This window comes from Dipteris shenzhenensis, chromosome 30 (assembly GCF_047967505.1).
Source record: "Dipteris shenzhenensis isolate YYH24624 ecotype China chromosome 30, Dip_SZ_1.0, whole genome shotgun sequence".
Taxonomy (NCBI): Eukaryota; Viridiplantae; Streptophyta; class Polypodiopsida; order Gleicheniales; family Dipteridaceae; genus Dipteris; species Dipteris shenzhenensis.
Genome location: NC_141625.1, coordinates 2,584,012 through 2,608,270, shown reverse-complemented (window position 1 = coordinate 2,608,270; position 24,259 = coordinate 2,584,012). Strand labels below are relative to the sequence as shown.

Below are 24,259 nucleotides of genomic sequence, written 5' to 3'. Positions count from 1 at the left end.
TTGTTCATTACAGCCTCTTAAAATTTTTGTAAATATTTATTAGCGATTGCTTTTCTTGAAGCAAGATGTGCACATGCATGCACGCATGGATGCATGTCCGCCCGCTTGCCCTTGTGCATGTATGCATGTACAAAGTATTCCCACCAAAGACTTCTATTAAGATGACCATTTAAAAGCAACTTTTTGAGCAAAAAACATTCCTAAAGATAATTCCACATAATCTGGCTGACAATGAAAATGCTACATTTAATTAGGTGCTTGTGTCCCATGAAAGGCCTATGGATGTGTGTGAAAAGAAGAATCCTCCATGGTCTCACTTCCTCATGAAAGCTACTCTACTAGCTCTGGTCTTACAGAAAGAAATTTGAATCTTCTCCAAGTGGCCACAAGGGTGTTCATGATGCTATGCCATATGATGTAAAGAGATTGAGATAGGTAAGTGGAAGAGCCATCTATACATCTAGGTTGTGGATTTGCCATGTTGTCAGACTAGCGATTATCTCCCATGCTTGAGGCTATCGAGGAAGGATGACACGTGAAAGTAGTAAGAGGCACCACATTCAGGTGAATGAATTGGTGGCTTCCTTCATGAACAATATCTGCATTTGCTCTCACAAAAAGCATCTATAGTTCAGATTGAATAACCTAGGCAACTTATTGCTAGATGATAAATAAATTCTCTCTCTTGACTCAGCCTAGCACGAAATCAAGACCCCTACCAAATTCCTATAGGCATCTTTACAACTCCATAGGCATTGTTGTACTTAGGTAATCTTTGTAGAGGTAGAGAAAAAGGCAAGCAAGGCTGATATTCAGGTGGAAATCAAGGAGCACGAAGCCAAACGAGATGATGCATTGAAGATCAGGATAGGGGGGATTTTGGAAGGTTGGTTCAAGCCGAGGACTCATACTGTGAGACTTTAGCAAACATCACAGCAGCAGCCACCCCTAGCATTGAATGGGTGGGAGATGACGACGAGGATTCCGTGACTAGTATTCTCAATTCCAATGGACATGTGGTACTCACACTTAGCTCAAGGGATCTAGACTAAAGCTCCTTTACCAATCATACATGCTAAAAGGTACGAAGATTTGGATAGAAGAAGAACTCGCACAAGCTCAACTAACACAAATGCAACGGAACTAGCCAAGGTTAGGGCTGCTAGGAAGGAAGGAAAACGGGCAGTATATCGTGAGGGCACAGCCCTCATCAAGGAGTTTAAATCAAAATCAAAAGATTGTATGACCAATTATATCCTTTTTATTTCAGTTTACAATGTTGGTAATTTAAATAACTTGGAGTTGCTTTGCACTCCTTGGGAGTTGCCTTGTGCCCTCCCTAATCAAATGTATCATCAACAATCATAAAATTTCTTTCTTTTCTTTTTGTTAGGCATTGGTGTTTGGTTCCCAAACCTCCCTCGAGAGGTTCGCATCTAGACCTCCGTGTTGGAATTGATAGAAAAGTATGGAGATGTGTCTCCTCTTGTAAGAACACCAAAGGTGTCTCCAAAAGTAGGTATGCAGGGAGGAGGGTGACATCAAAACTCTCCCATGCTCTTGTGGTGGGTAACCATTGCAAATTTAGAATCTATTATCTCTTGTTGGTTCTAATAGTGTAGTTGAAGACATGTACTATCTTGCATGGGACCATCACTTTAGCTCATTTCCGCTCATATGGTCGCATTGAAGGGGACAAACACCATATTTCAAAGTTGCCATGAACCTACCCTTGATGAGAGAAGGATGTGGGTCAATACACTAGCGGTCCTTGATTGTATCTAACAACGGTGATAGTGTGAAGAACATAATCTTGGATGGGTTCGTGAATTGGTTGTTTGACTACTTTCCAACCCTCTTGCATTGCATATACGTTCCTGGTTCAAAGAATGCAAATAACCTATAGAGGAACATCTATGTCGGAGAAAAATCCTAGTGAATGGATGCATCTTCGTGTCCCTATCATTGCATTGCCGTCCAACTGTCTAGAGGGCATAATACACTTGCAAGCATCTTTGTATAATGATACTTTTCTCTAATGAAGCCAGTTGTTTGAATGCTCTTTGGGCATCCGCATGTGGATGCAAAATCCTCCTCTCGTCTAGACCACTGCATGTAGGTGAGTGACCCAGAGGATGGATTGAATCACTCAGAATGGCATCATCTGCATGATGGGCTGTCTACGATCTCATCTTGAGTCTGTGGAATGATTCGTGTGTGTGAGCATTTGGTTTTGGGTCAAGCTTACAATTGTTGACAGTAGAGGGACGTGGGAAGTCTGGTGTCGGCCTCTTTGAAAATGCACCTTCTGCTCGGTAGCTAATTGCCACCCCTAGAGGGAGTACAGCTACGAACCTGGTGGGTGAAGAAATCTTCCATGGCTGGTTGCTACCGAGGAAGGCTCTAGTGTCAAGCTAACCTCTATATCGGATGTGTGGAATGGTGATGTTCAATCCATCCTCATTAGTAGGTAAGATAATGATACTCCATGCTACCTTGGTGGACCAAAATAGTTTCGGATCGACGTCCTAAAATGTCCAGTGCAAGAAGATGAAAAGCTCCAATAAGATATCTTTTGCTACATCATATTGCAAATATTTCATTTTCTATGTTTTACTATGTATGATTTTGTATGAAGAAATATAGATTTTGAAGGGGTAGGAGAAGGAATCTAATCATGGTGCAGAAGGGAATGGCAGAAGGGAATGTGCTTTGGGGCAGCATGTAGTGTTTGAAAACACCAAAACCTACCTCAACGTGAATTTGGACATTTAGACTCTAGTGTCGGCCTCTTTGAAAATTCGCCCTGTGCTTGGTAGCTATTCTTCACCCTAAAGGGAGTACAACCATGAACCTAGCGGGTGAAGGAATCTAATCGTGGTGCAGAAGGGAATGTGCTTTGGGGCATGAAATATAGATTTTGAAGGGATGCCAGAGATCGCACTATCGCGTGATCTATTTGGGGATTTACAGCATGTAGTGTTCGAAAACACCAAAACCTACCACAACATGAATTTGGACATTTAGACTCTAGTGTCAGCCTCTTTGAAAATTCACCATGTACAACCATGAACCTGGTGGGTGAAGAAATCCTTCCATGGTTGGTTGCTGCTAAGGAAGGCATGGTTTAGGGTTTAGGCATGATCTCGTCATCTACAATGGTCTTGAGCAATGGCCCTCCTTAGGTGGATTCACCCGTTTCCCACATGGAGGCAGTACTACTGTGGTTGACTATATCATGGGATCCCCTGCCTTCACATCACACATTAGTGACTTCTCTGCTTCCCAGACCCATGCTTCTGCTCCCTTTCTGCTATCCTTTCCCCAATCACATGCTCTTGTTCTCCCGCTCAGCTCCCTCGCTCCTCGTTAACCCCTCGCTCCCCGCGAGCTCGCTCCCTCGCTCTCCCGCTCAGCTCCCTCGCGCTCTCCGCCCCTCGCCCCCCTTAGCCACCCCTCGCTCCCCTCAGCCACCCCTCGCTCCCCGCTAAACCCTCGCTCCCCTCAGCCACCCCTCGCTTCCCGCTAGCTCGCTCCCTCACTCAGCCACCCCTCGCTCCCCGCTCCCTCGCTCTCCCGCTCCTCGCTCATCTCCCTCGCTCCTTGCTCCCCGCTCCCCGGTCAGCCACCCTTGCTCTCTGCTCAGCCCTGCCCCCCGCTCAGCCCCTCGCTCCCCTCAGCCACCCCTCGCTCCCCGCTACCCCCTCACTCAGCCACCTCCCTCCCTCCTTTTCCGTTGATCCACCGCCCCCCCTTATCTGCTCCCATCGCCACCTTCGCGCTCTTTTTTTTTTTTGGGAACTTCACAAAAAAAATAAAATCCTCGCCATCTTAGCCTCTCCTCCTTCTCCACCTCTTGGCTGCCTCTCCACCTTAGGCTTCCGTCCTGCCTCTCCACCACCTCGCACTGGACGTGCCTCCCATTATGGGGAGAATCGGTGCTCCTGCTCCCGGTCGAACACTAAGATTTGCACCCGCACCCCAAGAGAAATGGGGGACAAAGCTAAGAAAGACGACAATAACAACAACAACAACAACAAAAGAAAGCAAACGACACAATTGAAATTGGAGGATGTGAACACACGTCACAACCGAAGTGGACTCGGGGTAGACAGCAAGGCAAAGGTAGGACCCGCCTCAGCTTCTTCAGCCTCTATCTCTACCTCAACCTCAACTCCCGCTACAGTGTCAGTTTCGTTTTCACCTCCAGCCTCAGCTCCCTCTATCTCTATCTCTACTTCGACTTCAGTCCCCGCTTCAGGCCGAGCTCGAGTTCCAATCTCAGCTCCCTCTACATCTACGATCAGTCACATACTCATGCCCATGGTGCCGGTTGTTGTTCCCTTCCCCTCTTCTCCTGTTACAGCTCTCGCACAGCTTATGACCCCTACTTCGGAGGTGTCATACACTGTGCCGCATTACGCTTCACTCTCCCCAGTCACCATAGTTTCAGCATGGACATGGTTGGGCTAATACACCAGAGGCCCGTGAGACCTTGCTCAGGGAGATACATAGTTTCTGTGAGCGTGAGATGGAGCTGACTCGCTTTGCACGGGAGCAGATCTGCTTCAACCAGGAGCAGAGCCGCATCATACAGGAGCAGGCTAGGGCCATTCAGGAGCAGGCGGGTCTTATTCAGGGACTCAGACAGGATATCATGCAGCTCCGACAGGAGGTCACAGCCATACACACTGTCCTAGGGAGTACCCCGGTGGTCGAGGCACAGATTGCCAACATGCAATCTCCTATTCAGGAGACTTCCAGATGGGTTGACGTGGCCAAACAGGAACCTGCAAGGGTAACCGTTTCAGCTACCCTCATGGAACAGCAGCAGAAAGCCAGTAAGGCTCTCAACAAGAGAGTACGTGGGATCCCACGCACTGAGACTACACCGATGGTAGATGCGACTGCGTTTGTGGTTGCTACCCTGGGTGTGGCTGAGCACAGGATAGAGAGGGCATGGCGAGTGGGGAGAGATCCCAACCGAGAGCAACCCTTGATCATACGATTCCATGACACTCAGGCACGACTTTTAGCTCTACGACGCAGGTCAGTCCTTCGAGATCGGCCGGCGATCTCTATGGATGAGGACCTCACACCTCTACAGGTTGAGGAGAGGTGCTCTTTGCTGCAGCAACGGGATCAGGCCTAGAAGGAGGGGAAGTGGGCAGTGGTACGAGAGGGATGACTTCTTACAAGCCCCCGTAGGGCACCTGCCCCCTCCGCTACATAGGGAAGTGGGGTCTATGAGACTCAGATATCCGAGACCCTGTCCTGCACCATTTGAAACTGTAATGGTACCTTATGGTCAGAACCAGGAAACTTCTCGGGATCCTACTTCTCGGAATCCTATACAGGCTATGACATAGTCTTCTATGCAGAGACACATCAGAGTCCAGAGCGCCCTCTTCCAATAGTCAGCGGATATACATAGGAGTCTGCCTACAGAGATGAGACAAGGAGTACAAGAGGAGTTCGAGGTTCAGGTGGAGTTGCAGTCCTTTTCAGATCCACACTTCGGGGGATCATTTCAGTAGAGCAGAGAGAGACACATTCCAAATTTCTTTGGATCTGGATACGACACATGGACAGCTGGGATCTGTTTGTCGCAGTTTGCTACTTCCCCTCGGAGACCTCCCACTTTGCCAGAGATATTTGAGGTGATGATGAGACATCCCCATTTGTTGCCCTTTATCAGTCCATCGAGGTGATGATGAGCCGCGGAGAAGTCCTTCTAGTGGGGGACTTCAACGCGAGGACAAGGGCCCGTCAAGTACCACTTCTTGACTTAAGAGATGATTCCACTGTACTGGCAGATGCAGATGCAGCCCTCTCAAGGTATGCCCTCCGCTCGACCACTCTATATACGGAGGCGATGTGATGAGATCCGGGAGACGAGTCCATTGAAGGAAGGGGAAGCTGTTGAGGGTAGGGAAGTGGGGGCTGCTCAAGAATGAGAGAATAGGCTAGAGGGCAAGAGGAAGGGGATAAACAGACCAACAATATTTTCGGGCAGAGGGAGGGACGGATGGGCCAGGACAAAGGGCTACATAGTACCTACAGCTTGTATGGCTGTTTATGCAGGTTTCAGGCTGAAAAAAGGAAGGAAAAAGTCCTTACAGCCAGTACATCTATATGGGCAAGGTCAGGGATGTGTACGAATAGGACGAGGATATGGCTAGGGTGTACAGGGCTGTATGGATTGGGTGGAGAGGGATGAGATGTACAAAACAGCTGTACAACCTGTACAGATGTACTGGCAGACTTAAGGGGTGGGGGGACGTTGTGGTGTGGCAGTAAAGAGGAAGGGGGTCCATGAAGAGGGAAGGAGGAGCAGCAGGGAGATGAGGACCCTCAAAGGTTCGAAGATGGAAACACTATGGACTTTGGAATCCCAGGATGGACAAAGATATATATCACACAATACTTGTATTTACATATGTAATATGTACAAACATATACATATATGTACATTTTATTCATAGGTACCAACACACACACACATACACACTTGTTTTTTAAGTGGAAACTTTTGATTGATTATATTACAAGAGTAGCGACCTCAAAACGAGGTAGCCGAAATTTCACACACACACACACACACACACACACACACATCTATGTGTGGGTGGGTGGGGGTTGTGTCTGTGTGTTGCTCTCTTTCGTTTTGCCCTTTGGATTGTGGTACTTGCATTGGATTTGCCATCACGAGGTCTCTTCTTTAGATTTATGGTAGTTCAAGGGTGAAAATATTGGATGACTTTCATACACTGACTTGGTGCAACAGAGCTAATGGGAAGGACAGATTGGAAATGTTGAAAGATGTATGATAGAAATACGTTCATGTGAACTCCTTAGCACTACAAGTTGGAATGTTACTTTTATGGTGCCTTTGAATTCACGTGTACTACTTTTTTGGTGCCTCTGGATTCATGTGTGTATCGAAATTGTTTGCTTTTTATCTGTTCGCCCTGAGCCTTCTATTATATGGAATTCTTTGCTTCGTGTTTGCTTCCTCACGATTTCTCTTTGCCTTGAGCCTTTTATAATATGTGCGCTTGCGCACACACATAGACACAGACACATGCACGCTCACAAAGGTGTTTTGTTTGTAGTGCTAGATGTGGCTGATCGGGAATTAAATATTCATTTGGTTTTGATGTGCTGTGCTTTGCTATTTCTACCAGGAACTTGAAGGTCTTATTGATGTTCTAGGACCAGAATTTGAAGGATTTGGAGGGTTGTCTTTTTTGCCCAGGTATTTAGAAAAAACATATATTTTTCTCTCTGCTAGTTTAATTGGTTGTGGATTCATGTGTTGAACTACTCCTTTGAAATCCATGGTTTGCAGGTATAGGGATTTCAAAATGTCATTAAACAAGTTCCAAGAAGTTCGAGCCAAGAATGCAGGTTTGGACGAGCTCATTGCAGTTGGAAAGGAAGCCACAAAGTGTTTGATGCAGGTAAAGAGCTGTGAACTATTGCTTATTCCTGTGGGGTTGCTCTTACTTGTTGAATTTCTGATACATAATTATGTTGTTTTCGTTGCAATGCAAGATTAGTATCTCTTACTATCATCTAGTGGTACACTGGTAGCACAAATTGTCAACAATGGGAAAACTCACAATAAGAAGGTAGTCTTTATGGCTACATGCAAAGAATTGCATTTTAGACAATTTCCTCATCTTGGTAGTGACCAAGTAATGCCTTTAATGATACAGTTTCATAATAAGTGTGTCGGTAGTCTTATAGCTACATGATATTGAAAGTCTTCCAGAATTCATATAATTGTTTTTTGCCGATGAAATAAATACACTTGCATGGATAAGATTCCTATGATAACTGGAGCACTAGAAGATGAGAATATGACTTTTTGCCAGGACTAGTTATAACTGTTTGCCAGGTTTGTATGGCATTGGGAGACAGAGTCATGTTGGCTGGTGAAGATCAGGTTTCGATATGTTGAACACAGATGTTTTCATAAAAGTGCACTATGTTCTATAATGAAATTTCTTATGAAAGTTTTTTCTGCCTCTATCACAATGATATGAGGTTTGGATATTTTGAACAGACGCTTATGCTTGGGCATTGATGATGACATAAGTGTTGCTTTGCTTGCTAAGTATGTCTTTCTTTTGTTTTCCAAAAAATTTTTAAACCTCTTTTTCTTCTCTTTCGTTTTCTCTTTTATTTTTGGTGTAGATTTTTGGACTTTAGAACAACAAAATATTTATATTTGTACGATTGGATATATTCTAGTCTTCCAAAGATATATGCTGAACAGACGTTTTCATGAAAGTTTGACTTAGGATATATGCCTTGAAAATTATATTGGACAGAATGCTCAAGGCTGAACATGTGTTTACTCTACTATATTGCTCTCTGACCATAAGCCAGCTATTGCCAAGTGATTTTGGAGAGGGTCTAGATCTCTTTCTTGGTTTAAAGCTGACCCTAAGCTCTTTAAATTGAAGAATGTTCAGGAGTAGGTCGTGAAACTTTGGAGACTCTTTTAGTAATGATCAGTCCAAAACAGATAGTTGGCAAGCTGCTGCCATCACCTCTACTCAACTCCTACTCAAAAACGTGAGAAAAGAGGCTGTAACAATAAAAGCCAGAAGAAGAGACAAGATTGAGTCAGACACCAACAGAGCAGAGCAGCTAGCGAGGTTTGGAGACACCAAATGCTCAGTTTGAATTGAAAATGTTAAAGGACGGCTTAGTAAATTGCATAGGCTGTTACTCGAAAATTCCAATAGTGTTGGAAGAGTCACCTCCCCATCTATAATCCCCCATATGAGGAGAGCGTGGGGGAGGCTGAATTATGGTTAGGGCTACCACATGGGCAGCTTATTGGCTGCCATGTGGGTAGCAAACCCAAGGGTAAGAGACTGGAAAGGGGGCTGCCTCATGGGCAGCACACAGGCTGCCATGTGGGCAGGATACCACAGGACATACGTAGGTTGGAGGTCCTCTGGAGGCCCATGACAGTACGGATCTGCCAAGCGATTGATTGGAGGCCTGCAGCAACTGTACAGAGCAGGGAAAGCTTGTGGTACGGGCCTAGGACAGGTGTCTACAGGCTGGAGCAGGTTCCAGAAAAGAGGTGCACAGGTGGCGGACTGTTTGGGACAGATCAGGGGAGGAGAGAGAGCCCTAGATCAGGGAGGCCAGAAGGGGACAGATGCAAGGGAAGCCAGGGCCAGGAAAGGCAGGGAAAGGGGCTGCAGTGGGCAGTCCCCTTGCCCTCATATGGGGCCTGGGCTGGCTAACCAGGTCGGCCAGCACACAGACCCATGGAGGGTCCCACAGCCCCAAATCTAGGCTGGTGGGTCAGCTCACAGACCAGGGCCAGTCGGCCCACTTTGGGGGGCATCCAGCCCCTATAAAAGGGCCCCCTTGGGGCCTCATTCCGTATCATCTGGAGCAGCACTTCCAGCAGCAGTTTGGAGTAGCAGAGCAGCAAGATCTGGGCCACCATCCAGGTGATCCAGTGGGGCTGCAGAGTGCAGCAAGGGGCTGTACCCTTGGCTGTCTTCCAGGGCAAGCAAGGAGCAGAGATTGAAGCAAGGACTCAAAGTCTACTGAAGCTCAGAGAGGAGCACACAGGCTAGGGATCTAGAAGTGCTACGGATGTAACCAGCCTTCAGATAACTAAAGGGTGGTGAACCTCTGCCAACCTATCCAGTGCCTCAAATACAGCCACAATGCATCACACCAAACACTTCCTTTACTTACTTTACTTAGAAATAAACTGTAAAACATCAGTGTGGAGGCTAGAATGCCCCTGCTCAATAACAACAGTACACAAGACACCCCTTGGCCCCAAATGCCTTGGCGCCCCTTCCGGTATTTATTTAATTCTTCTGAATGGATAAAGCTTTACAGCAGAGGGCTCTTTCCTGCACTGTTCCGCTTCGAATTTCCTTCGACTATCCTCTGGGCATCTATTCCATAGTGCACCACTAGAATCCAACTGGAAAGGCAATCTTAGGCATCCACTTCTGACTTGACCCAACTGAAAGCATCAACGCATCTAAACCAACATGCAATTGTGCTCAAGGTAGCCTCAAGGCTTTCACATGCACCACAGAAACCCTCTGGCTTTTCCCCAGGCACACCCTCAGAGTGTATGCTTGAGCCTGTAGGGACCAGAAAAGGGCTCCAAATCATGACCTGCTACGAGAGATGGATTCCTTGATGGATGAGAACTCTGGGCAGCTCTTCACTACTATAAAACCCCTCAGTACCAGAAATATATTGAAGAAGGCTCATGCTGTTCCAAATGTAGACAGCTTGTTTTAGAGTCTTTATACCGCTTCCGTGCTATTGAGAAGCGATGAAGAGGTTGAAATCCTCAGTTTTGACCGACACCCAATTATTTTTGGCTCGACTAGATCTTTTGAACCACGTTTGGTTCAAGAAGCTCCCCAATTTTGTATGAATTATAAACTGTCTTGTTCTATGTCATGTGCATGGTGTACCTAGGGTTGGATAGCAGGTTAACGTGGGTTGCGGGATAGCATAGGGCTGGATGGCTATTTTTAGCCGAGGTTGCTATATATAGAGATTGATTCATATATAGTGCTCGCTTTATATGGAGGGAGCTATTCATAGCATTGTGCTATCTATAGCGGGTTTCCTTCTATATAGAGGGAGGGCCAGTGCTATTGTGTAGATCAGTTGAGCACTCCTCAACTGATGGATGGGGCTTGGACCCAGGCCGGGACTCTGGCCATCTACATGGCAGATCATAGGTAGTGTATCGAAGGTCCTCTGGACGGGCTCAGGTGGTATGGGATGCCTGGGTTAGATACGGGCCTATGGATGAGTCGAGCTGTAGCCCACGTGCTTGGGGGTGGTTGGGAGGATTGAGGCACCTGCGCTATGATTCTGGTTGTATCAAGGACGAGATTCTTGGTCAGTGATAGGGTCAGATCCTGCGGGGTCGTGTCACTTTGCAGGTCTGTTTGCTGCCACGTGGCAACCCATATGGAGTCACTTTGTGCTGGCCAGCCATGGGGGCCTGTGTGGCCATTTCTTTGAGGAGGAGACCTGCCCCATAAAGGCTGTTATAGGCTGAGGTGGGCCGACCTGCTGGTCGGCTCCTTTGCAGGGGGGATCAGCCCTCCATATGGCTGTCAAGCAGCCTCTTTATAGGGCTGAGGGGGTCAGCACCTAGGAGCTGCTGAGTCAGTCCATAGGCAGGGGGGGAGTGCCTTTGCAGGACTGTAGGGGAGGGTCGGCCCACCTCAGACCTGCTGGTCTGCCTAGTAGACCAGATGACTAAGGAGGGGGTGGCTGCATATATACGTCCCTCACTTGTGGTATCTCAGTGTGGAGCACAGTTGTGCCTATATAAAGCGGAGGTTTTCCCCGTATTTTAGGAGTTTTGTCCTGAGATCCCTTGCAGTCTCTCTTGCCTCTTTCTCTCCTTTTGTGTGTGGTTTGCTCTCTCTCTCTCCATTTCTGTTAAGTTCCGCTACACTTCTCACAAAGGCACCCTTTCATCTTTTTATGAATCCTTAATACCAAAGCTTTTACATAAATCTTGTAATTGCAATTGAGCAAGTCAAATATCTCTAGGTTTTTGTTCTTGTTTGTTCCCTCCATTGGGAATGGGTTTGATGATACATGAGGGGAAACAGAACCTGTATGCACTCACTTCCCACACCTTACTTAGGTAGGGACCACAACATTCCAAAATCCTTTGTAGAAACCAATTGGCAATTCATCTGCTGTAAGATTTTTCCCATTTGCCATAACATTCACTGCTTCCTCCGGCTCTTTGAGAGTGATAGGAAAGTCCAACTTCAGAAGCTCTAATCTAGCTACTGACTTTTATCTGACTTATTGGCATTTCAATCAAGCATGTCTTCCCGCATCAATAACCTCAGCTTCAGTTGCAAGAAGAGCCTTGAAATGATCTAGAATGGCTCGAGCATTTTCTCTCTGAGAAGAAAGAATTGAAACCATCAGCTTTGTAAAAACACGTGTCACGGGATCTCCTCTTGCAAACGTTTATTTCTGATCAATGTAGAATTTTTTGTCGGTTTGTCCATTTTCCTTGCCCACCAATCTCTGAAGTATACTTTGTGTTAGAAATGACAACAGAGGGTATAGATGCAGTAGAAGACTGATAGAATAGCCCAAGAGCTCACACAATGGGGTTGGGGGTGGAATCACAAACTTCTTTACTTTGTGTGCTAATCAAACATGTGCAAGCCAGTAAATATACAATGCTCCAAGAGAGATATGGAACCAACCATATTTCCGTCCAAGGCACACAATACAAAAGAGTCTAGAGTTCCACCAATTCATGGTCCTCTGGCCTTACCAAAAGGATGCTGTCCTACTACCTCTGGTGTCATAGGGACGTGAAAGGGACATGAAAAGTCTTTTGTAACTCAACCCGTGCTTAACCCGAGGTTAACCGTGGCTAAGTCAAGTAATAGCTTTGCCGTGAGGGACTGGCTAGAGGAAGTGCAAACTTCCTAGAAGTTCCTAGGGGCAAATTCTAGGTGCACCCACTAGGTCCTAGGGGCAAGGCAAAGGCACTAAAGAGGGGTCTTAAAGTTGGGCCCAAGGACAACCAACGTTGTCCTTGGTGAGGTGGGTTTTGCCAATCTACAGAAGCTCTGTGTGTGGGTTTCAATGCATGTTCTTGCTCTCCCTGCCTGCATTTGCTGCTCTTGCACCCACATGCTGCTGCTCTGACCTCTACCTCAGCCCTTGCACTCAACCCGAGGCAGCCTCTATGCTGTACGGTCTTTGGCACGACTCCCAAGGCAATTCAGTTGCCGCACGAACTGTACGGACTAGATGCATTCGGCAGCCCTCCATAAGAGTGGAGGGTTTTAGGCGAGCGAGCATCACCAATGGGGCATTAGGCATGCCACCAACGTTCATCCTGAGCTAGGATCAAACTCTCCATGAGATTCATAGTTGCATCACTCTATACCTTCCCCTTCCCTAAATGAAGCTTATTCGAAGTTGTCACTTACCTTCATGCATAAGTTGGGTTTAATTAGCTCGAAGCTCACTCCTAGTATATTGGCATGCAGTTCGAAGCGGGCACACTCCCCAAGGAGGCCCTAGCGAGTTAGCCTTTTTCCTCTACAGCTCTTTCTTGCCTAACTTCCACTCTCTATCTCTCCCTTTTTCTCTTTACCCAAAGGCTGGAAGACACCTATACCTTGCTGGGAGCCTGGATAGGGGATAGGTGCAAGAGCAGAACTTGCCCCTCTTCCACGGACAATGGGTACATGGTTATTGACTTATTTTGATTGTCTTTTCCTGTTTTTGAAGACAGTAATCCAACGTAGGTGTCTTGTTACTTTGATGTCCTTCCATGGTTGGAAAATATCTTGCACGGGAGAGGGACTAGAAGAAAAACAACTGCGTCCAAACGCGTGCTCTTCACACTAACAAAAAGAGAATCTGGGGCTGCGTGGAATCAAGGATGAAGGCGAGTAGAGGACAGCAAGAAAGATGGCAGAATCTGATAGGCTGATCTCAGACGGGAAGAGGGTGGGAAATTCGCCTTCATGCGCTGAAGTGCTGAAGTGAGAAAGAGAGAGAAATCCCGGGTATATAAATAGCCAGGAAGGGCCATCAAAAGCTAGGCGAATTTAGGGTGGGTGCTTGATTTAGAGCAAGTGCTTTCCTTGCTAGAGAAAAACAAAAAAGCAACCTGCTTTTTAACCAAAAAATAGTCTCGCTTTTAATAGATCCTGTCCCGCTTTTCTCCAGCCAGCCAAAAATAGCCAAAACGCGCTAAAATCAGGCCATACGCTCCTTCCCAAAGCCAAGCGCCTGCCCCCAATCATATCGCCCCTGTCTCTGATGCCCGAATCTCCTAGACAAGCCGCTTTCTAGGCTTATGAACGCTCTCTCTTTCCTCCTACTTCTCAACTGCAGCAAATCTAGGTCTCTAGGGTAGGAATCTTATCCTTGAGAACCTAGAGCGAATTCTTTCCCTAACCAGCCTACTGTCATCAACAACCCAAGCGTGGGTAGTTATAGGTCAGAAACGATCCATCCTCATATCTCTTGTTGAAAGCATCAAGTCTTCTCATCGCCTATCCTTCTCAGGGAATCACGATTTCCAAACACGTAGCAACCGAGAGAGAGCACATAGCCTATGGACTTCTATTTCTTCCACAACTCTCCCAATCATGAGCGCACATCATCAGCCAACGATTCAGCCCACACATGAGCGGAAATTCAGATTTGCAAAAGCAATCTTAAAAAGCATACCTGGAAGACATCTTTTCTGCATACCTCGCGTTGAATGTGATAGGACGGCTCTGATACCAAATGACACGACCCCGCAGGATCTGACCCTATCACTGACCAAGAATCTTGTCCTTGATACAACCAGAATCATAGCGCAAGTGCCTCGATCCTCCCAACCACTCCCAAGCACGTGGGCTATAGCTCGACTCATCCATAGGCCGGTATCTAACTTAGGCGTCCCATACCACCTGAGCTCGTCCAGAGGACCTTCGATACACCACCTATGATCCGCCGTGTAGATGGCCAGAGTCTCGGCCTGGGTCCAAGCCCCATCCATCAGTTGAGGAGTGCTCAACTGATCTACACAATAGCACTGGCCCTCCCTCTATATAGAAGGAAACCTGCTATAGATAGCACAATGCTATGAATAGCTCCCTCCATATAAAGCGAGCACTATATATGAATCAATCTCTATATATAGCAACCTTGGCTAAAAATAGCCATCCAAGCCCTATGCTATCCCGTAACCCACGTTAATGTGCTATCCAACCCTAGGTACACCATGCACATGACACAAAGGCCCTGAACAATGCCATGACCCTCATAGGAACATCCGGCTGCCCTGAGCCACCATCTGCCCTCAGGTGGGGCCACCACAATGGGCAGATCTGCCCTAAACCCTACAATAGGGGGGGCGGGCAAACCCCCAACAAAAGCCCTCACTCATGATGTAACTTAACCTCTCACATGGTGGGCACACCCACAAGCAAGGCCATCACTCTCTACCTAGCCTATCCATTTGACATCAGGAGATGTTGACCTCCAACAACATTTAGCCAGAGCAGCAGGTCTTCATCATATGAAGACATATTCCTGAAGTCATCATGAACCTTTGGGAAGGCGATGAATATGCGAAGGAAGCATATCAGCACATTTTTTTTATCAAAGTGGATTTTGATAACGCATATGACCGGTTGGTCTTTAAAGGGTACATAACTAATGTTTTGGGATGCTTAGACGCCTTTTGCTCTCTTATTAATCATACCATCCCAATGATTTTCGAGGTCACTATGAAGCTAAGATGGGACTTGTTTTCTTGACAAATTCCAAACTAAAATTGAGAAATGGAAAGGCTTCCAAGCTAATATCGTATGTAGGAAGGTGATCCCCAATCATTGCATTTACCCAATGGCCATATTCTAATATATCATATTGGCCTCCCTCACAAAAAGTTAATTAAATTGTGTAGATCTTTTTTATGGGGTACGAGTGTCAACAGGAGGAAATTATCTTCAATAAGATGGCTTTTTTGCACAAGTCCTAAGGAAGACGGGGATCTTGGGGTCGTAGATATCCAAAATGCTGCTGAAAAACTTCTGCCTCATGGATTGTCAAAGCTGTGCAAAGACGAAATATGGGCTCAAAGTCTTTTCAGGAATTTTCATTTAGTGAGGCCTCTTAGAGAACCTGTGTGGCAATCCTACTATCAATTTGTTGCTCTGTGTCTTCTTGAAGGCCGTTCTTCCAAAGGTATTGCTCTACGGAAATTTATGTGGTTCTCGTACGAGGATGTCAAATCTCTTTTGATCTGCTCTACCTAAGCAACTTCATAGTTTTGGACTCCCATTTGGCTCTTATTCCTTTTCAAGATGGAATAGTTATCAGATGTGTTCGCTCATGCTTCGTCATTATTCAGGAAAGACCTTCAAACATGGGGAATTGTGTAATATCGCTGAGTTGAGGTGGAAATTTGGTTTGAGGTCAGAAGAGAGTTCAGCCTTACTAATAGGGAAAGAGGGCTTGATACCTAAAGAATTGGCGTCTATGGTGTAACACTCGGAGACAGGGATCTTAAGTTTTTATGAGTAAGAATTCAGCTGGGCTGGGAGTTCACTCCTTCCCCTCCCTAGCTTGACAATGCTGACTTGATCTGGTTGCTGAATCAGAGATAAGAGAAAGCAGATTCCAAACCCATAAGGTAAAAAAGACTTGAGCTTATTTGGCAAAAAAATAGACCTGAAAAAATGTATCCTTTAATGTGGTTGATTGTACACAGCCTTGTCAAATGAAAGAGACTCCATGTGTCAGGAATAGTTTCTAAAATGTCCTGTTGTGTGTCGTATGTTATGTGTCGGTCATGCATAGCCTGAGCTGTGAGTGGGCCCGACTAGGGTCCATCTAGAGTTGTGGTGTCTTTGGAACGTGGTCTATATCTGCTACTAGCATCCTCGACTTCTCTCTGTACGATGTACTCATGATTGATGTGAGGCAGCCTGATGTTGAGATGTTGCAATGATGGCACCTTCAAAGGGGTGGGTGCTTGCGGGGTCTGTGTCCAGCATCCTGCTGACCTAGCTCGCCTAAAAGTGAGGGTCTCCATCCTGACATGTCCTAGGCATATCTTCTCCTATGAAGAAGAAGTTTGCGATTTCTTGTTGTTTGGGGTTGTGTCCAATGTTGGGTCTAATGAGTCTGGAACTGATTTGGGTGACCTTGTGTATGGTGTGGCACATTTTTGGTCTGGATAGTCAATGACTTCGTTGATATCGGTGTATCCGTGGGTAAAAAGGCAGTGATACCTCCATACTATCTTGGTAATCGCATTAGGACATACTCCTCGGTCTCCATTTCATGTGTGCCACTAAGAATGCAGAGTGTCAGGTCTCTGCAATGTTGTGTGGCTGCAATCTTGCGTCTTACCTCGATCTAGAACGTATGGGATGAGTCCTGAGCCAAGCCATTGCGATCTGTGCTTCTTCAGGTGGAGGAAATGCTCTTTGTAATAGGCCATGTTGGTCCCATGTGCTGCAGAGGGGATATCCATAGCATATGGATGTATACTTGCTATAGGTCATTCTAGATGATCTGATGAGTCTCCTGTTGTGTCAGATGCAGGAAAGGGCATCTACTGATTGCTGATATGGCAGGAAATGATTACTGTGAGCATTGCCTAAGGCTTGCATGCCCTTGTCTGCAACGTGTGGGTAGAATGAGGGAGAAGCTGGGCTTTACAAGCTAGTGTCGATTAGTTCTCCATATTATGCCATCAAATTTGTAGTCAAACCGCTAGTGGTATGTGGAAGGGATGGTCTATGTGGAACATGATAATGCAACTGCATATGCTCATTGTGAGATGTGATAAGGCAAGATGGAAGTAAGAGTGTGAGTGATCAGCTCTAGGCACAAGAGGGAGGATTTTAAGGGCAGTACTGGTCATGCTAAAGGCTAATCATCAGCGCACCCCCCCCCCCCCCTTCTCTTATTCTACACCTCAAAGGATGAGATAGTTGAGATCCCAAAGATGTTTATTTGGTGCTAGGGGACCCAAAGAAGGATATCAAGAGTCGCCTGCGAGTTTGCTCTCCATAGGGATGAGACATGACATACTGGCACACAAATGCTTATTAATCAGGTAGCCAAAAGGATTGATTATTGCTCTTGATTCCATAGTAAAAGCATCCCTCAAACAGTACATGTTGTTTGAGGGTTGGATCATATTACAATAGCCTAGTGGGACAGTTCCAAGCTTTGTGGTTTTAAACCCAGACTGGATGGGGCTAGTATGCATAGCTACCAGGGAACACCGTTCCCCGTTCTGGAATCTGGTTTTTGTTCTGGAAGGTAACCAGGAGTGCCCAGAACGTTTATTGAGCCGTTCTGACATTTTTTGAACCCATTCCCTAGCCTGTCAGTTTTTGTACCTGCCTGGTGGCCACGGATCCTGGTAAAAGTATTGAAACAGTGCCTGTTTGCACTGTTCGTGTCGCTCCTGCTCCAGCCCTCCTATCTACCTTGCAATCCTCTCAGCCTCTCTCAGCCTACCATGATCCCTTACAACAGGTGGCTCCTCTGAGCTCCCTTCTCTCAGCCTGTACTCTCAGCCCTCTTCCTACTCTCAGCCCACCCTTACTTTTCTCAGCCCCTCCTCTTCCCAGCCCAGGAAAGTGATTTTGTTTTCATAGTCGGGTATATTTCCATGTGATTTGACAATGTGCCATATAATGTGGTGTTCCCATTCCCCCTTCCACGTACCCCGACTCCTGAAAGGTTCCCATGCCAGCATCGGACGTTTCTGGAACATTTTCCCTTGCTAACTATGCTAGCGTGTGCTTTTGAGATAGAATGCCATGAATGCAATTGATGGATGCAACTGAGGCTATCAGGACGATTGGGTTCAATAGGACAAATATAACATCCATGAAGTTCTGGGGTTTATCGACTGGTAACAAAGTCCCTAGAGGCATGTCTGATGGTGGTCAAACTGTGTGCCTTACAAAGTAACCTTAGATGCAACATACGAAAACACAGTCTACATGATGAGGACATTGATGAAGTGTATAACTTTTCTCTTTTTGCAGTTGATGAAAGGACAAGTCACACCCCAGCAGTTTTGGTTTCCTTTGTTGCGGGAGTCTGTAAGTTCATACTCTGCAACAGCTTTTGTGTGAGATATGTAGGTTGTATAAGCAACTTGAACTTACTGTACAATTTTAAGATGCATGAGAGGGGGGTTAAAGGTTATATTTGAACAAGTGTGACCATCATTATTAAAAGCAATATTTTAGGTGAAGTCTGTGTCTTTTATTTGGCTTCATTATTCAAAATCGGGGGTTGACAAGAAAATATGCAGTCTAAGCCCAACATTTGCATAAAGCCTTGCTTGTTTCAACCCTAAAAAAATCTCTGTTTTGCTTTTGATGATCATGTGAACATCGTAATTTATGCCAGGTAGACTTGCTGGAATTTCCTCTGGGAGTACTGGTTACTGTAGCTGAGACCAACACACTATTGTTGAAGTTACAGGGACTCTCTCTTTCCAGTATGCTTGGCAACACGGGGGGGTCTTGGGATAGTCCAACTCAGTCTTTGGATAGGGTAAGATTGGCGCTTGCATGTAACTTGGGAAGAGCTATACTGAAAGAATGAACACCAAAGAACTGTAAAAATTTACAAACATTTACTGAATTTGAGTGCCATTCTCTTGGGCAATTTGAGATTATTCGTAACTGCAGTATATGTATTCAGACCCAGACAAAGTAAAAAGCACTCCTCCATAGGGACTCAAGGGGAGAAACTAAAAATTTCCATTTTGCAAACTTGGAATCTAGTGAGGTGGATACGATGCCCTGTCAGACTTTGGATTCATATTTGGACATTCTGGACACAAGATCAGCAGCACAGCATAGAAAAGAATTTAATAATGTTATTGACGTCTAGGTGGTGTGGCTGATGTCTGGGTACCTGATTCTAAAAGAAAAGTAACAGGATTGTATGTAAAAATAGGACATGGCAATTTGGATGTCAGGTCTGCTTTCAGGCTCCTTTGATTTCTATGAAAGTAGGAGGATGCTGAAGGGATCTTAAAAGGTGATGCTTGCAGATGCTGGATGTGCAGTCCTGTCTGCAAGATCCTCTCATACATGGTATCAAAAGCAATTGACTGACTCAATTTTATTTATGAAAGGGATTTTGTTAATACAAAGAGGATTTTGGTCCTCACTTTTAAGATCTGAAACCAAATGAAGATGTTTAACTTATTAGTATTGAATAAAAAATAAAGGTTACAGTTGTGCTAAGAGAGCACAATCACAATATTTGAGTGGGCAACATGTTGATCACTGAAGATTACTGGAGTCAAGTGTAAACAAGGCTGTTTCTCTGCTATTATAAAGTGATTTACTGCTGTGACGTGATGACAATACTATGCAACATGGTATGGATGTAAGGAATGATGATCCACCTATGTGAACAGGCATTCCCTACCCACACTTCTGCTGCCCATGTTCATGGGCAAGGCGATCAAGGTCCTTAGGACGTTTATAACAGATCCATTGTATATTGTTAAAAAGAAACAATAAGTGCTTAAAAAAAGGTATGTGACAAGTGGCAAGCCTCTCACAAAATAAAGTCAACTTTAAAGCAGGCTGGTTTAAAAGAAGTGAATTGCTTGTGAAAGAGGAAAGAGACGGGGACGTAGTGGATCGCATCACACTTTTTCAACTGAAACTGCTTTACAAGCGAGGGAAAAGGTAGGCCTGACGTGGAATATTGCTTCAGAGTTGATAAAGGATTGCAATCGATGGGTGGTGGTGAAGAGAGATGCAGGAAGGTGTTTATCATGAGGTTTCACAAGGAGACTGGTTGTGAGATCCAGGTGCTTGAATGCAAATATAAACTAGTTTAGAATGCAGTGAAGTGGGGTGAATTTATTGGAAAGTTAAGAATGTGAATGTTAGGGTATTACTAATGTCATTTGCCAGGTAACAATTGCTTCAAATTGTTCTGAAAGAATTTGAACATTGTTTGAATGAGACCTTATCTTGCGCAGTGCTCATCAAGGTGTAAACTTACTAGATCTATTTGAATAGTCAATCTCTCTGTTATGGGATCAAGGTTTTCCATGCCTCAATGCATGTGGTTGACTGAAGGATTGAGAGGTCCTTCTTTATTTATTTCTTTGCCAAACGAGCTAACACAAAAACAACTTTGAAGTTAATGAATACATGAGCTGCAAGGTGCCACTGGTTATTGTGTTTTTATCTACTAAAGTTGAAGTCTTTAATTGGATACTTTCATGAGCCACATGCTTTGGATTTCATGTGCATTTTAATTTTGTCAATTCTCTTTTTGAACCCCTTGCAAAGTGGTGGAAATATTCTGTATCAAGCATTCGAAGGAGAGAATGTAATGAGGATATGAAAGGTATGGTATCTATTGTAAGAGTGGGAACGAAGAATATTGAAGTCGAAGCAAGAAGATCTCAAACATGGAGTGCACTGGAAGTAGGAGATGTTTTATGTCCAGAAGAAAAGTAGCTTATTGAGAAGGGGATGACATCCTGTTTTGAAATGTAGTGGAATTAAAGTTGGCTACTATTTCTAAAGTGAATCCTATAGTTCGTTTCAAGGTGAGCAGAAGGATGTGGTTAAATTAGGCATGGAATCTTATTTTGAAACTCGCTAAATATATAAGAAATCTTGGTCATGACATGCTTTGTGCAATTGATGCTTTGGAGCACATGTGCAGTCTTGTGATGACTTCTTTTTGTGAGGGGTTAATTCTTGATTTAGTGTAACTTTAGGTTTGCAACAGATGACTAATAAAGGCAAAGTGTACAAAATATGAAGAGGGGAGAGGAGAGGAGTGGAGATGAAGAGAGAGAGCACAGCTAGAGAGCACATCACAAATGACTAACTGTATTTTAGATTTTGTTGAAAATGTAAAATATATGTACTAGGGTTACGGTTAGGGTTTCTAATCCTTTTCTTTATAGCACTTTATTGGATTAGTGCTACGTACATGATGTTGAGATGATTCCTCAAACCTTTCCTCAAGATCAACATCATGAAGTAGATGCTTTCTTAAGAAATGCATCTCTCTGTGTGGATTTCTTGATCTCATGATCTTTTGCATAGTCACTGTCACAGTATCCATGCAACCTTGGATGACTTCCTTTGTATTCTATTCCAAACTGTCTTGTATCATCTGATGTATCTAAAGACGCTCTTGGTTGCATTTCAGGGAAACTGTTTTGGATTTGTCAAAGTGTGCTAGTGAACTTACTGCATAACAAATATTTGGTTGTGTGATAGTCAGATATAGAGATCCGATAAGTTTATGATAGTACTTGTTATTGATTGTAGACTTTTTTAATTCTTTTGTAAGTTTCAAACTCATGGGAGTGGTTACAATCTTGTAATCTACCGTGTGAAACTTCCTCAAGAGATTGTCAACATATTTTAGTTGACTCATGAAGGTGTTGTTTGAGTCTCTTCAAAACTCAATTTTAAGATGATAGTGCATAAGTCCAAGGTCTTTCATGTAAAACTTTGCAGATAAGTCTTGTTTCAACTTTTTGATGAAGATACTATTGCTTCTGGTCACAATCGGGTCATCTACGTAGAAAAGTATAATAGTAATGTCTTTTCCTTGAACTTTGTAGTAGAGAGTATGATTTGGACTTCATGTATTTCAGATTAGAAGAATACTTGTCCATTCTATTGTATCAACTTTTGGATGCTTGCTTTAAGCCGTAGAGACTTTTCTTGAGATGACAAATTTGATTCTCTTTCAACATAACTTGATGGTTGTATGTAAACTTTCTTGTCTAAATAACCATTGAGGAATGCATTCTTGACATCGAGTTGGTACACATTCGATCTGCTGAGTATCGCTAGTGATATCCAGAATCGTTTAGAATCCATCTTTGCTATTGGAGTATAAGTCTCATCATAATCTTGACCATTTTGTTGTGCAAATCTTTTTGCAACTAGTCTGGCTTTGTATCTTTCAATGCTTGCATATGGATTGTGCTTCACTTTGTAAATCCATTTGTTTGCTATGGTCGTCTTTTTTTGGTGGAAGGGCGCATAATTTTTAAATACTATTTTTGTACAAAGCTTCTATTTCTTCATTCTTAGCAGTTTTATCATTCTGGCTTAGCTACTGCGTCTTTGAAGTACATTGGCTCTTTTGTAGCCATGATGGTAGTCATAAGAGCATAATTGGTAGTTTCAACTTGAATTGCTTTTTTTTATAGAGCATATGTCAACATGGTTGGTGGTTTGCTTTCTCTAGTATACCGTCTGAGTTGTTGCTCTTCTCTAGGTATCTCTGGCAATTCTTGCTCTTCTTCAACCTTTTTTGTAGGTAATTGAGTAATCAGTATCTATCTCTTGTGTATTTGAGATTTTTCATTCTGATTCCTCATCAAAGATTACATTTGTGGAGGTAATAACCTTTCAGTTGATGGGATCATACAACTTGTATGCTTTGCTTTCTTCACTATAGTCAATTATGATGCGTTTGCATGACTTTACATGTAATTTTTTGCGATGATCGTCATGCATATGGGTATATGATATGCAACCAAATATGCGGAGATGTCCAATATGTGGCTTGTGTCCAGTGAATGCTAAGTAGGGTGTCATATTTTGAATTGGTTTGGTCGGAATTCGATTAAGCTAGTAGTTTGCAATGGCAATTACTTTTATCCAATATTGATTCGAAAGATGTTTCATTAATCATTGCTCTAGCATTGTTTGCTAAAGTATCGTTCTGTCTTTTAGCTCTTGTATTTTGTTGAGGAGAATCTGCACAAGTGAATTGTCTTTTAATGCCATTACTTTTGCAAAAGTTCATGAATGTTGAAGACATGTATTCACCTCCTTTGTCTGATCTCATGACTTTCATCTTTTTGTTTGTTTGGTTTTCAACCAAGGCGTTGAATTTTTTAAACCTGGAAAAAGACTTCAAATCTCTTTTTCTAAAAGTAGACCCAATAATATCTGTTGTAGTCGTCGATGAAAGTCAAGTAGTAAAGTAAACCATTGATGTGGTCTGGGCATAATACCATGCATCTGTATGTATCAAATAAAGAATACATCTTGCTCGAGAGGTGCTTCTGTTGAAATTGATTTGCTTTTGTTTATCAAAGCAACATGCGTCGTAAACTTTTCCAAGAAATTAAAGCTTAGAAATTTCAATTGTCATATTTTGATTTTTGAGCTATCAAGATTTTGAAATTGACATGTCATATCTCTTGTGCCATACTGCGGAAAGTGGCTCTGTTGAGGTTGAGTTGACATGGCATGCAAGTATGGTACTGAAGCTAGCATTTTGAATAAGTGTTCCTCCTCCATTGCTTTTCCTACTAGTTGATATTTTTTGGATTTGTCTCTGATAGTGTATTCATCTCCATCGAAGATCACTCAATAGTTGTGTTCCGTCATTTGACCAACTAATAAGAGGTTCTTGGTGAGCTTCGGAACATTGAGTACATCTTTCACTAATTCTTTCGTACCAGTGAAATTGTTCATAGGGACAATGTCTTTCCCTTGAACTGGATTCGGTGTATTATGTGTCGTATAGATGATATTCTTCTGTCCTTTTAATAGTTTCATCTTTGTGAACCATTCTGATGCTGTCATATGAGATGATGTGTCGCTGTTGTCGATGTACCAAGGATTTTGATCTACTTGATCGACTTGATAACTGCATTTCCCTTTTGAATTACAATGTA

At 44.0% G+C, this 24,259-nt stretch overlaps 1 protein-coding gene across 3 annotated transcripts in view; it reads left to right on the top strand.

Annotated features, from left to right (window-relative positions):
• Nucleotides 1–19,448, top strand: part of LOC147881602 (nuclear pore complex Nup85-like protein) — an 86,341-nt gene extending 66,893 nt beyond the window's left edge. The window contains exons 15-19 of one of the 3 annotated variants that reach the window (XR_015543954.1): nt 7,188–7,258; nt 7,352–7,463; nt 7,558–7,634; nt 18,597–18,653; nt 18,967–19,021. Coding sequence is in view for 2 of the 3 variants with exons in the window: in XM_087401692.1 (XP_087257818.1) it covers nt 7,188–7,258; nt 7,352–7,463; nt 18,597–18,653; nt 18,967–19,164 (438 nt within the window). In the remaining variant the exon portion in view is untranslated. Of the gene's footprint in view, nt 1–7,187; nt 7,259–7,351; nt 7,464–7,557; nt 7,635–18,596; nt 18,654–18,966 lie in introns of all 3 variants that reach the window. The other 2 variants (XM_087401692.1, XM_087401693.1) reach the window with 2 other exon arrangements.
• The last annotated feature ends 4,811 nt before the right edge of the window (nt 19,449–24,259 follow it).